This window comes from Eleutherodactylus coqui, chromosome 2 (genome assembly GCF_035609145.1).
Source record: "Eleutherodactylus coqui strain aEleCoq1 chromosome 2, aEleCoq1.hap1, whole genome shotgun sequence".
Lineage (NCBI taxonomy): Eukaryota > Metazoa > Chordata > Amphibia > Anura > Eleutherodactylidae > Eleutherodactylus > Eleutherodactylus coqui.
Window position 1 is genome coordinate 165,112,563 of NC_089838.1, and position 13,837 is coordinate 165,126,399.

General features: G+C 42.8%; 1 protein-coding gene across 4 annotated transcripts in view; it reads left to right on the top strand.

Annotated features, from left to right (window-relative positions):
- The window catches only part of BRD1 (bromodomain containing 1), a 65,404-nt gene that overhangs the window by 22,899 nt on the left and 28,668 nt on the right, over positions 1-13,837 (top strand). For all 4 annotated transcript variants that reach the window (XR_010790319.1, XM_066591886.1, XM_066591887.1 and 1 more), the window contains exons 4-7: positions 3,693-3,824; positions 4,232-4,360; positions 4,906-5,218; positions 8,825-9,088. Coding sequence is in view for 3 of the 4 variants with exons in the window: in XM_066591886.1 (XP_066447983.1) it covers positions 3,693-3,824; positions 4,232-4,360; positions 4,906-5,218; positions 8,825-9,088 (838 nt within the window). In the remaining variant the exon portion in view is untranslated. The remainder of the gene's footprint in view (positions 1-3,692; positions 3,825-4,231; positions 4,361-4,905; positions 5,219-8,824; positions 9,089-13,837) is intronic.

Genomic DNA, 13,837 nt, shown 5'->3' on the forward strand with positions numbered 1-13,837 from the left:
TACTACAGGGGTCGGGGTCTCCCAGAACTTTTCCCTTTGCATAAACCGCCAGTATTCTGAAACTTCTTGCTTCACAGGCGCTCTTGTGATGCTAATGTGACGTTAAGTGCCATCACAAAAATGTCCATCCCAATCTTACTACACATATTGCGTGTCTACATGTCTGTTTAATGGTTTTGGCTCTATATAAGGTTGAAAATTGTCATTTATTGTAACCTTGTACTTTTCAGATGTGTAATAGAGAAGACAGTTTACTTATGAAAGTCATTTTGTAAAATTCTGTATTATGACCCATTCTAAGAACATTGAACTGCATGTGTCTGTGCTCTGGCAGGAGTACTGAGCATTATGGCAACCACTATGATTCCAGCTTTCACATTAATAGTACAAATCAGACGATGAATGAGAAAATGAGACCTTGGATTCATTGCTGGTGCTATTAATACTTGGCAGTCCCAATATTTTTGGCAGGCTATAACCTCAACTTCTGAAAACCGGGGCTTAAATAGATAGGAGGCTTTGACGTGATCCTCTGAATCACTAAAAACTTCACTCCACATGCAGAATGTATAGTGGACATATTTGGTGCCCTCCTTTTCATTCATGTATTTAAGGTGGACACCCAATTAGTTTTGAAGCAACTTTTGTATAAAGAACCGTTTCATATGTACTGTAGGTGCCTAAATCGCCTTTCCTGGTACTTTGTTCAATCCTTGTGCCAATTTTTTTTTGTATTGACTACAAATCCAGTTATGCATGTAAATGTCACATCTTAAGGCGTCTCTTCTTCACACTGAACGAGTCTGAGTTTTTTTTTTTTGTTCTAGCCCTTCGTTGTAAGAGACACCACCCGTTCATGTTTGAATCTAGCCGTCCACCTTTGAACCTTCTCCAGCTCTCAGTATCATTTTTAGAATGCGAAGCCCAAAAGTGAACCTCGTACTTCAGATGTGGCCTCACAAGGGATTATAGAGCGGAAATATTACACTGGGATCACAGATTTTTAGATATATAATCTATCTACCCCAAAATGTTATTTCCTTTTGCAGTTGCTGCTTGACATTGAGTACTGCTGCTTGGCTTGCTTGTAACTAGACTACCGAAGTCCTTCTCTTGTTCTGTTGTCCGAGTTTTACTCCTTATAGTTTGTGCAGTATTTTACCACTACAATTACTTTTGCCCGTGTAGTGAACTTTTTACTGTGGACTGGTGCTTCACTTTATAGTGAGCCTGTCACATCATTAGAAGGCGAAAGCACTGGATGGAGAGAACAGAGTAGTATGCAAAAAACATCACCCACTCCCTGTGACATCACCCCAACAGCACTGTTACTTAGTTTATGGCGCTGTGGGGATGTGACAGGTTCCTTTTAATATGGATTTGCAGTGTTGAAAATCTTTCATTTATATTTGGTGTAGTCTAAATGTATTTAATATGCTATATTTTTCTGACTAAGACACAATTTTTAGTAAGATATAAACGTGCTGAAAGGCATCTATACCTTATTGTCCAGAGGCAGGGGGGTCTGCTAGATCCAGAAACCCCTGACTGCTCCCTAATGATCCAACAGCGCGCTGCCCGCACATCAGGGGAACTCTGGTCATATATACCGCGACTGCACAGTCCGCCCTCTCCCTGCTCCAGCTGTCCCCTCCAGCAGATAACCCTGGAGATCACTAGCATATCTCCCTGGGGTGCAGGTCCTCTTCTGTACACAGCTGGACATTTTAACCCCTAAGTGGCACGCCCGGAAATTTTCTGGGACGAGCTCCACTGCCAATAGTGATATAGCCTGGAAGATTTCCGGGCTATGTTTCACTATGGGAGCTGCAGAGCACACTGCCATAAGCTGTGGCACTGTGCTCTGCCTGCACAGACGCACACAGAGCAGTGTAGGACTTTAAAAAACAGAAGCAGGAAGATATTGCCGATCTGCCAGCAATCTCCCGCTTCTATTTTCAAACTCCTGCACTGCTTTGTTTTCAGGTTGCCATAGAGACTATAGCCAATGGTCTATGTGGCAGGGTGAGGGCTGGTGCTTGGCTGTCAGAAGATAGCCGGGCACCAACTCTTAAACAGCAGAGAAGGGAGAAAACCTCCGATCTCTGCTGTTAACCCTTTTCATGCCACGGTCTATGCCACTGCAGCATGTAAAGGGCTGTCCCCTAAAGGGACAAAAATAAGTTAATAAAAAGCAACAAAAAATTTTACAAAAATTTCTCCCTTTACTTTGTAAAAAATAAGAAAACAAAATTACACGTGTGGTATCCCTGCGTCATAATGACCCAGAGAAGGAAGTTTATTATTTAACCTCTTAATGACACGGCCCCTTGTCATTAAGAAGTCCTGTAGTTTACGTTAGTACTATTCGGAATACATACGACTTTTTGATTGCTTTATTGCATTTTTTTTCTGGGAGACAGGGTGACTGAAAGTGTATTTGTGGCGTTCTTTATTATTTTTTCAGACTATGTTGACTGTGCGGGGTAAATAATGCACTATTTTGATACATCGGACATTTACGGACGTGGCGATACCAAATATGTATTTTTCTTTTATGATTTAGATTTTTTTTATTATAGATATGGGAAAAGGAGGGTGATTTTTTAACTTTTTTATTTATTTTTTAACTGTGAAAAAGTTGCGAAAAAGAAAAAAACTGTTACAATTTGGTATTGGCAAAATGGTACTGGCCTGTAGAATTACTTTAATATATTATTTATACTGCTCAGAGAATGCAGTGAAAAATAAAAAACATGCCAGAATTAGATTTCATGAAAAAAAACATTAAAAAAACTGTATAAACTCGGTATCGCCAGGATCGTGCCGACTCAGAATAATGTTATCACATTATTTATTCTGCACACTGAACGCCGTAAAAATGAAATCCAAAAAACGGCAGAATTTCTTTTTTTTTTTTTTTTCCCAATCTCCCTACAAATTTTTTTACAAAAGTTATGCAATACATTATATACCCCAAAATGATGCCATCAAAAAGTACAACTTGTTCCACAAAAACCAAGCCCTCATATGGCCGTGTCAATGGAAAAATGAAAAAGTTATGGCTTTTGGAACACGACTGCAAAATTAGTTAAAATTAAATGATTAGACCATTTAAAAAACCTGCCCTGGAGGGTACGACAGGGTAGTAGGAAACCCGCCACTCAAGGGGTTAATGTCCTAACCAGCTAGAGAGGGGGGGGGGGGGGGGGTCATGTATTACACTTGTATGTGGGGATTTGGTGTTTAACATGCCAGCTGTGTGTGTTTGTAGCAGAGCTGTATGTGGTGCGCGCATGTGCCATGTGTGTCCGACTGTATGTGTATAATGTGAACTTGTGGGAAGAGAAGCTGTGGGACATTGACAATATATCTGCTTTATTTAAAAGAGAAGACAAGACTGCGAGAAATGTGCTAATGTCCATTAAACCCCAAATCCACATACAGGTAATTGTAGCAACAGAGTGGATATTCAGCTGTTAGCCACGTTAGAAAAAGCAGATTTTACACAATTGAATAAACCCTAATAAAGGATTTGAAGACCCGTAGGAGGGGTTGATTGTTTTGTACAACTCCCTTCTTGCCCAGCTCCAGGAATCCACAGCTGCAGTGCGGTCTGCCCTTGCTTGTTACCAGTACTTTTGTGTTTCAGTATTTTTCTCTTAAAGGTCTCGTATTTTTCTTTGTGTCAGAGAGAAGATGATGAAGAGGTCCAGTCGTTGAAAAAGAAGTTAAAATACTGGCAGAGGTTAAGGCATGACCTTGAAAGAGCGCGGTTACTTATTGAACTGATCCGAAAACGGGAAAAATTAAAACGTGAACAGGTGCCATTTATAATTACCTTAACCCCTGCAAATAAGAGCCCATTCAGAACCATTGGTCCGTGTATGCACAGCATATTGTACATTTTTCCCAGCAGTTCCTGAAGATCCTGGTGAAGTTGTTTTGTGCTGGTGTGGGAAGATGCATGTCCATTCCAGTATTTGCTCTTAGACACCCTGAACAACGTGCCTAGGAGACTTCACCGTGGTCTTCAGTAGTGGTCACGATCTGCCTTGGACGTGCTAAGCCAGGCAACTAATGGGATTGGGTTATTTTTATATATGTGAATGCATAGCTATGATATGAATGAAATGCAAGTACTTTTTTAATGTAAATGGGAAATTCTTTATTAATTAACCCCACGTTAGTTGAATGTACTATTTATGTGATTCTTTCCATGTTTTGCTAGGTCAAAGTTGAGCAGGTAGCTATGGAGCTTCGGCTTACACCATTGACTGTACTACTGCGATCACTGCTTGAGCAACTACAGGAGAAGGATCCGGCACATATATTTGCTCAACCTGTTAATCTTTCAGAGGTGAGAGTTTGATGAGTAGCTGTTAAGGCCCTTTTAGACACAACGAGAATCGCTCAAAGCCGTCTTTTGAGCGGTACTCATTCTGTCTAAATGCAGGGACACTGAAGTTTTCGGGCATGAGTCGCTGATTGCTGAGTTCTAGCTTGCTAGAAATAAGTGATCAGCTGTTATCAGTGACAAAGGCTGTTATCAGCAGGCTGCGCTGATAAGATTCTCTGTGCTTGTATCCTGCTGTGAATTCACAGCCGGGACACTGGCAGTCAGAGCGCAGAAGAATACAGCTGTTTGCTTATGCAAAACAGCTGTATTCTATTAGCAGCTGCAGAGGTGTCCCACTCTGCCTGTATATTCTATAGTAGCTACTTACTATAAAGTATGCAAAGATGATTGCTCAAAACTGTCACGCAAACTATTGTTTGAGTGTCTTTTGTGTGATCATCTATCAGTGTAAATGGGGCTTTAGCTTGAAGCCTAACGTATGCACCCACCTGCTTTTACCTCTTCTCTTGAGGCCATTTTTTTAACCACGTGATTATTTCTTCCAGGTTCCTGATTATTTGGACCACATAAAGCACCCCATGGACTTTTCTACTATGAAGAAACATTTAGAGGAGCAGAGATACCAAAATTTGAATGCATTTGAAGAGGACTTCAATCTCATCATTGAGAACTGCTTGAAGTATAATGCCAAGGACACAATCTTCTATCGTGCTGCCGTTCGGTTGAGGGATCAAGGGGGGGTCTTGTTAAGGCAGGCTAGACGAGATGCTAATGCCATTGGCTTTGATGAAGTAACAGGAATGCATTTGCCAGAGCCACCAAAAATTGAACCACCACCACAGTTTTCATGGGAAGATGGTAAGTTGTTTTTTTTTTTTACGCTTTATAAAACTTTGCGCCGCAGACCACATGTGCTTTGTATGATACTTACAACTTGGTGTGTTTCACTAAAGTTTACTTTTAATCAAGTCGTCCACTGAGCATGATGTTAATTCTACCTTATCCATATAGTGGCTAATTTGTGTGAAGTTGGGCTTTGCGTTGCCAAAGTTGAGAGCTGCTGAAATGAAGTCGCCCCTACTCCAGCACAATTGGTGTGACTGTATAAGGTTCTGTTCACACCACGTTTCTGCATCCTATTGAGTGCAATTTTTTTGTGTAGACTTTTAGAAGGCCCCTTTTCTTCTAAACTGCATGCAATAGGACCTCCAGCATGGTGACATTAATTACTGTTTTATGAAAATACGCATGGGTCTGCATCCTGTTCAACAGGACAGATAGTAGGAGCCGGCAGCATTTGTATCTTGTTGCATCCTATGCAAACAGAGAATTTGACTAAAAAAGCCAACAGGATACAAAAACTGGTGTGAGCAGTGTCTTACAGGAAAGGACTCATTTGTGTCGTTCACCAGACAGTAAGAGCTGGCTACTGGGGTTTTCAGAAGCTGAACTGGGGGTAGCGTGTTTTTTAAATTTGTGCTCCTTGCTGTCATTTTGAGCACTGTTTTTATGAACTTTGTTTCTTTTGAGGAACAATTAGCCAGTTTCCAACTAAGGGTATAAATGTATGCCCTCATCTGGTGTGTATGAAGCAGGCTCGTAAGTGGAGCCTGCTTTATACCTGTCAGCTCTGTTATATCTGTGCTTTTGGAATTTGAGCTAATAAAAATGGGGTACAAGTCTGATAAAAAGCAATGTTAGAGGGAAAAAAAATGCCTCCTTTTTTTTTTTTTTAAATGTAGTAAACCGTTAAAAAGATCATCTAAATCTGGTATTGCCGTAATCCTACTGACCCACAGAATAAAATTATGGGGAGGCGGTTTCACATTTGAGTTAGGAGCGGTTTGGCTGCGGGGATTCCCCTTTCCTGCTACCCAAACGGAGCAGGAAAGTGGAATCCCCAGAGCAAGTGTGAATCCACCCTTAAAGTCATGTACCACACCATGAATATTGATTGCAGCTGGCTGTTCATTTTATAGCTGTGCTGGAAAAGTGTTCTCGCGGTTCATAGTTGCCCGTCAGTATCTAGCTATGGGATGACAGAGGGAACCCTTTCTAAGGGTGAGTTCACATGTGCTGGACTTAAGGTGGATTTGTGGTATGGGTTCCGCATTACAATCTGCAGTACGTTACAGTACAATACATGTAGATATGATTATGCGATATGTCCACATGTAGCACATATCGTTCACACAGAGAAAAAACCATGAGGCAGATTTTCAAATCCAATCAATCTTATTTTTTTTTTGTGGAAATTCTGTGGATTTCACTCTTTTCTAAAGTTAAGGGTGAAATCTGCAGCAAAATCCGTGCCTAAAGGTTTTAACTATTGATGGGATTACCTTGGGATAAGTTATCACTAGTAGATTGGCTGGGGGCTGTTGACCAGGCACCTTGCCGTTCAGCTGTTCAATAGGCCAGTACATGTGTACTGAACTGATTTCTACAGGAAGCAAAAAGTGCTGTTCTTACTGTAGTGGCCAGACTTGGTATTTCAGGCCACTTTCCAATTGAAATGGGAATTTTGCCTGCAATACCAATCCTGGCCACTACAGCAAGAACAGAGTTATTTGCTTCCTGTAGAAATTAATTCAGTGCACAAGCATGCCGGCCTTGCAAACAACTGATCTTCAGGGGTCTTGAGCAATGGATGCCCGTCAATCTAATATTGCTAACTTATCCTGAGGATAGGCAATCAGTAGTTTAAATCAGACAACTCCTTTAACAGATGCAGGTTTTACCATAGATGTGTGTTTTTTTTTTGGTTTTTTTTGTGGACTCGACCTACTAGTTTTAGTGCTGTATTAAACATTAGTACACTTTTTTAACCCCTTAATGCCACAGGACACATCTTTTCGACATTAGCACATGGTACTTGGCACAAAAAGACGTAAACTTATGTCCTGTATTTAAAGTGTAACTGCAGTGGCAATTGCAGCAATACTGTAGTGATGGCTGCTAACATAGTTGTATTAGTAAAGTGTGATCTGTCCAAGTATTAGTGTAGCTACCGTGGTTCCCCCAAAATAAGCCCTCTCCCTGAAAAGAAGCCCTAGCTACACTACATATTTGCGGGGGTAGGGAACCAAAACAATACTAATCTAGTAGATGTTGTTCGGGTCCCTCGCGCTGGGCTGCGGCACTGCTGCTGGCTTCCGTGTAGTCCTGAACGCCGACAGAACATTTCTTCCCAGTAGTGGACTTGAATACCCCGCATCCACCAAGCGATTGTGCTGATTGGCTAACGCGGCACTTAATGAACCAATCGCAGCCATTCAATGATGCCAAAGTGACTGATGTCTGATTTGAAAAATAAGGCTGAAAGGGGTCATGTCCTTAAGGGGTTAATATATGTCGTCTAATTGCCCTGTCTCTAACAAAATAATTTCTAAACTCTTGGAAATTTTCAACCTGTCCACTACGGCACACAATTGTGTGATATATCTGGTAGAGGCCACTGAGTATCACAGGAAGGAGTGCAATGAAAGGTAAGCATTAACATACTTGTAAGATAGCTGCTCATTCGGACAGTAGCCATTTCTCCCAGCTCTCTCACCCCTATTTTTTCAGTGAGAAGCGGGGCATTAGCCTCTGATAGTGGTTTATCTCTTGTGGCAACAACGGACTGGTAAAAATCAGGAAGAGTCAGGAGGTGTTCGTATATAAGTCTCCCATAAACTGTGCATTTTGATTTATCTAATGTTTGCTACCCTAACACCTAATTTTATAAAGACCCTTTTAGACGACGATTATCGCTCAAAATTCCTTCAAACTGCCAAAAGTGAGCAATAATCCTTACATGTAAATGCGGGCAGTCGTGTGCTATTCGTTCACTTGTTTGCCGCTAGTTTTTAGCATGCATAAAAGCAATTGTCAAGTCACTCAAAATTCATTCCCTTTGAATGGAATTCCTGCAGCTTGTCGATTGGAGGGGTAAGTGTTTTTGCCTTGCATACATGATGAGACTCATGCCTGGAGAAGACAATCGAATCCTGCCGGCCAGATAATCCCTCGCATAAACACATGCCCACATGAGCAAACAAATACTGAACTTACTTTAGCTAATGAAGGAAATAGAGCTAAATCAAGCTATTATCTGTACGTCTAATTTTATGCAAAAAAGTCATCAGTTCGTTCGGCCGTTCAAGCGATTTTATCTTTGCATGTAAAAGGGCCTTAAGCCTGGATAACGCAGGGTCCTTTCACAGTTTTCCTTTTCTTTCATAATAGTGTTGTCATGAAGAGTTGAAATGGTTTGACCATCAAGGAGTTTAACAGAAGTTTGTAGATATTTTCCTAACTAATTTACAGTGCTTAATATGTGGACTAAATTTTGACTATATACAATATTTGATGTTCAGTTATACTGATGTAGCTACAAATGCAGTAGTGAAGAGGCATTATTTCTGTTTAACAGTGATTTTTATTTATTTTTTGTTTCCTTTCTTTCTTCCTTGCTTCCAGTTGATAAGCTACTAAATCCCAGTAATCGTGCCCATATGTCCTTGGAGGAACAGCTGAAAGAGCTGTTGGAAAAACTAGATTTGACTTTTGCTATGAAATCGAGTGGATCCCGAAGTAAACGCTTAAAATTGTTAAAAAGAGAGATTAGTAACGTCCGGCACTTGCTGTCACAGCAGCATGTTCAGCCCCCACAGATAGAATCTGGTATTGGAAGCTTCGAAGAGGAGAACGGATCAGTAATGGAAAACGATGGGGAAGAAGATGGTAAGACGTTGTTCTGTCTGCTAGTTGTAACTACCTCCTAGTGTTAGAAGCCTTCTCTAACAGTGCACTATAGCTTAAAGTGAATGTCCATCTGTGAACACCATTCCATTGTGGATTTTTGCTTGTTTCCCCAAAGGGGGGTGGGGGTGTCTATTCCCCCCCCCCCCCCCCCTCAATTCCTACTCCCCATGATAAAACATTGTATACTTGCTTCTCTTGGCTCCCATCTTCCTTGCTGTTTACCTGCTGCAGGCAGTCTTATATACTAGGGCACCACAGGCTTCTGAGGGCAGTGATTAGCTGAGCAGCCTGTGATGTCCTACAGACCTGACGTGGAGAACGGAGCCACTGTGCCAGGGCTGAGGGGAGTATAGGATGTTTTATTGTCTTCACGCATGGGGAGCAGCAATTTAAAACTGGAGAAACAAATCTCTGACAGTACCTTTTAACATCTACATAGGTGCAGGATTCTGTGTGTTTGTTACTTTTTTAGTGGTTAGAGCATTGTTGTGTGTCTTTCTTTTTTTTTTTTTGTGTATATGGAGCTTCAAATCGCCATCCATAGATCTAAATTGTTAAAAAGATCCGCCGCTGCTAAATGGAACCTAAAAGCTAAGGGGGTTGTGGGGTCGTGTTGGTATAGGTTAGATCTGCTATCGCTACTAGGGGACCTGCTGTTTGTGTGACTATTGAGGAAATGGGAGGGTTATCTGGACTACTGTGGGCAAAGAGATGTCTTTTGACTACTGGTGCCTTATGGTGGGAGGAGCGTTGGCTTCATTCATAAGGGAAGTAATGGTGGAGCCCGCTACTAGAGGGGAAGAGGGATGTTGACTGCTTTGTGTATCATTAAGGCCCGCCTCACACAAGCGTATGCGTAACCTGCTGCTTGTATAGTACAGTATTTTACCACTATGTGAGCAGGCCTATCGCTACGTAGGGCAGCGATATACAGTGTTTGGTTTGTGTGTTTTCTTTGGGTTTTTTTTCCTGCTGCTGTCACATAGTGACATTGCATATAAAAGCTGCACATTGCAATGTAATTATTTACGACTTTTAGGGCTTAATCGTGTGTCATATATGGGTAAAATAGAACCTGCTGCATTCTTTTTTTTACATGCAATACAAAAAAACCAGTGTGAGTGCTCAATTTAAAAAATCGATCCGCTTTCAACGACTCCATTCACCATGTATTATACGCGCGTACATCAAGTTGCATAGTAGTACGCGATATTGGGCTCGTGTCAACCTGCCCTAAGGGTGGATTCACACCAGCGTGTTTTTGTGCGTGCATGAAAACACGCTTCTATTTGCAACAATGCATTCCCTATGGTGTGTTCACATGTCTGTGCCTTACAGGCGTGTGCCTGCAAAGATAGGACATGCGTGCACCATAGGGAATGCACGCATTGTTTTCAATGGAGCTGCGGCTGCCGGCATCCCGGCATTCTTTTTCAAGGAAGGGCTTTACATATAAGCTCTTCCCTGAAAAAGAGAAAAATTTTAGTATAAATAAACTTACCTGTCCGCCGCTGCCGAATGAATGACGGGCGAGAGCTGCCTGTGATTGGCTGAGCACGTCAGCTAATCACAAATTTTTAATCTCCGCCTGCTGATAGATCAGCACTAGAGAGTCGGGGACAGCGAGGAGAAGATCTGGCTGAGCCCGGCAGCTGAAGGGAGGTAATTATGGTTCTTTTGTTTTTGTTTTTTAAAGCACTTTTACTGGATTTTCAGGGAAGGGCTTATATTTAAAGCCCTTCCCTGAAATCAATTGACGGGGTGCCAGCAACAGAATCCTCTACCACAGCTGTCATGTGTGACAGCTGTGGTAGAGAATTGAAGAATTCCTCTGCTGCATCTGTCAGAGATGTGGCAGCATTAGCAGCTGGGAATTCTTTATACTAGCGGGGATAAGGGAAATGTATGTCGCATGTGTACTTCATCCCCGCGGGGGTCATAGCAGCTGCGGACAGGTAAGTTTATTTTTTATTGATTGATTTTTTTTTTTTTTTTTTTAACACTAAAATTTTTGTTTTTCAGGGAAGGGCTTATATGTAAAGCCCTTCCCTGAAAAACAATGCAGGGAGCCGGCAGAGCATTGTCTTCAATGGAACCGCCGGCAGCAGCCGTGGCTCTATTGAAAACCATGCACAGACCTGCATTCACGCATGTATATGGGTGCGCACCTATGTATGCACAAAAACACGCTCATGTGAAGCCACTCTAAGGGTGTCTTCACACACAATGTTTTGTCATGCCACTACAAGTTTTAATTCTGATTTTAATTTTTGAGCCAAAGCCAGAAGTGGATCCAGCAGGGAGAAGTAAACTTTTGCATGCAGTCTTTACTGAAACTGCATGAAGTGCCTTAAAGACCCAAGGGTGTGAAAGCACCTGGAGGTTATGGTCATGTGGTACATATGTTCTGTCTACATATGTTTACATTTACAGTTGCAGCAAAGTGAATGACATTTTGCAAAATCTCATCTACACAAGAAAAAAAAAAACCTGACTACCTTTGTGAGTGAATTGGCCCATGTTTGGTAGCTAAGGGACTACTTGTGTGTCACTTATGGGGTATTTTTCCTCTCCACAAGGCCAGACTACAGCATGTTGACTGCTACACCTGTCTAGGCCTGAGCTACTGTCTATTCTTTAGTCACTATTTCAACAAAATTGTTCCTTAATGATGGCCAATGTAGTGACTATCACATTTATAATATACTTTAACAAGATTATCATCTAAGAAAATACCTGTATAAAGTGCTTACCACCCAGGTTTCTGTTCTATGTAGCTTGCTTTCCACTGCCTGTTGTCATGAGAAATATCTGTAGCAACATATGGGGGGCGGATTACAGGAAGTGGGAGGCGGAGTTTAACAGGCATCAGGTACACCCCTGGTTCTCACAGCCTGTGCCCAGAGACTGAGGTGAACTGCTCCCCTGTATGATAGAGGGCATAACACTGTGAGTAGTGTTAGGTTTCCGTCATCGGTGCGGAAACACCCTGATGTGATTAGGATAAGCTGTGGCACGCTAGGACGCTTTCCTCTGGCTCTTCTGTGTCACACTGCATTCTGCAGTAACAGAAGGAGTCTCTGCACAGGCTGGCTCCCGATTGGCCAATGTATGTGGTGATAAGCCACAGTGCATGCTGGGAAGACAGAAGGGAAGTGCCTGCATCGGTATCTTGTCACCACCAGGAAGCTAGTGGTTTGACAGGGCTTGCATAGAGGAACGCCCCTGTCACACCCCTAGCTCCCGATTGGGGGACTTCTGTAAGGTCCTTGTAGCTCCTAGCTTCAGCGTCTGTACTGCTTTTTGCCTGCCCTCGAGAGTTAGGGTTTAGTTTTTCAGTTAGGCTTACATTATTAACTGTAAAAGCAAAAGCCTTTACAGCTATAAATGTAAGCCTAATGGGAAAACTAACCCCTAACCCTCGAGGGCAGGCAAAAAGCAGTACAGATGCTGCAGCAGTCCCTGCGCTCCTTCAGTGCTCTGTGCGGGCATTTATTTGCAGCTGCTGTGAAGGCTGTCAGCACAGTACCCGGTGGCAATTGCCCCGGTCACTAATTGATGGGGCCCGATGTCTGTGTGGCTCAGCCAACACTTCTGCCTCACCTGCCACTCGCCACAACACTTGCAGTATTGAAGAGGCTGGCGCTCCCAGCCTCGCCGGCGTCCTTCGGCGCCTCTGTGTGTGCGACTGCTCCCAGCCTCGCTGCTGTCGCATAACGGCAGTGGGTGTTGTCCTCTGGCTGCGTGTTGCTCCCTGCCTCGCTGCTGTCCTCCTGCCGTGTCTGAATTTAGTAAAGCTCCCCCCCCCCCCCCCCCCCCCAGCCTATCAGAAGCTGGGGGCGTTACCTAATTGTTTGACAGCTGGTACCTTGTCACCACTGGAAGTTAGGGGTGGTGACTAGGTACAATAATACTGCCTGCATGTATAGTGCAAGCTCATCAGAGTACACTCCCCTGTAATGGGTTGGGTGGCAAAAAGGCTCTGCAAGGGGATTGGGCTACTGGAAGGGTTTAAAACACAAGTAGGAACATAAAAAGTAGTTGAATACGATCAGTAATAGGCAATAATCATATTTGCATTTGGAGGAAATGACAAGCACATTTTTAAAGCTAAGCTCAGGCAGAAAAACTGTTATGTTTTGGACATTTGCATTTCTTTTGTGAACCCAGTTTTTCTCATTTCCCTTGTCTTCTGTGTCTGGGACAGAACATTGCTATCTGACACCCTATTAAATTAAAGGGATTCAGTCACTAGGTTCTTGCTGCCAGAACCACGGGCCACTTGAACCCAAGAGGGTATGCCCATTGCGCCCATTTACAGTTTACTCTTAAACACTGTAGCATTTCAGAATAAACTTCCCCACCTCTGACTCGAAGTGCCCTTCCAAGTCCAAGTCCAACTTCAAAGTGTCGGCCTTCCCTGACCAACAGAATGTAGATTGACAGCTGTAGAAGATGCTGAAGAACCAGCAGCACACCAAGACCAAAGGTGTCTTCTGGTGTTCCAAAACTTTTTCAAGGTGAGGAGGGAGATGCACGGCCAGACCAGGTCCGGATAACAACCCAAATAGACATCCACAATAACAGAAGGTCAAGGCAGCATCAGCTGAATTTACTATCCCCGGGGCGTCACAAGCAGTGGAGCCCCCACTAATCTGCTATTGATGAGCTAGACTGAGGAGAAGCCATTAATAGTAAGAAGTGGGGAGGGATCCCTCTAATTCCACA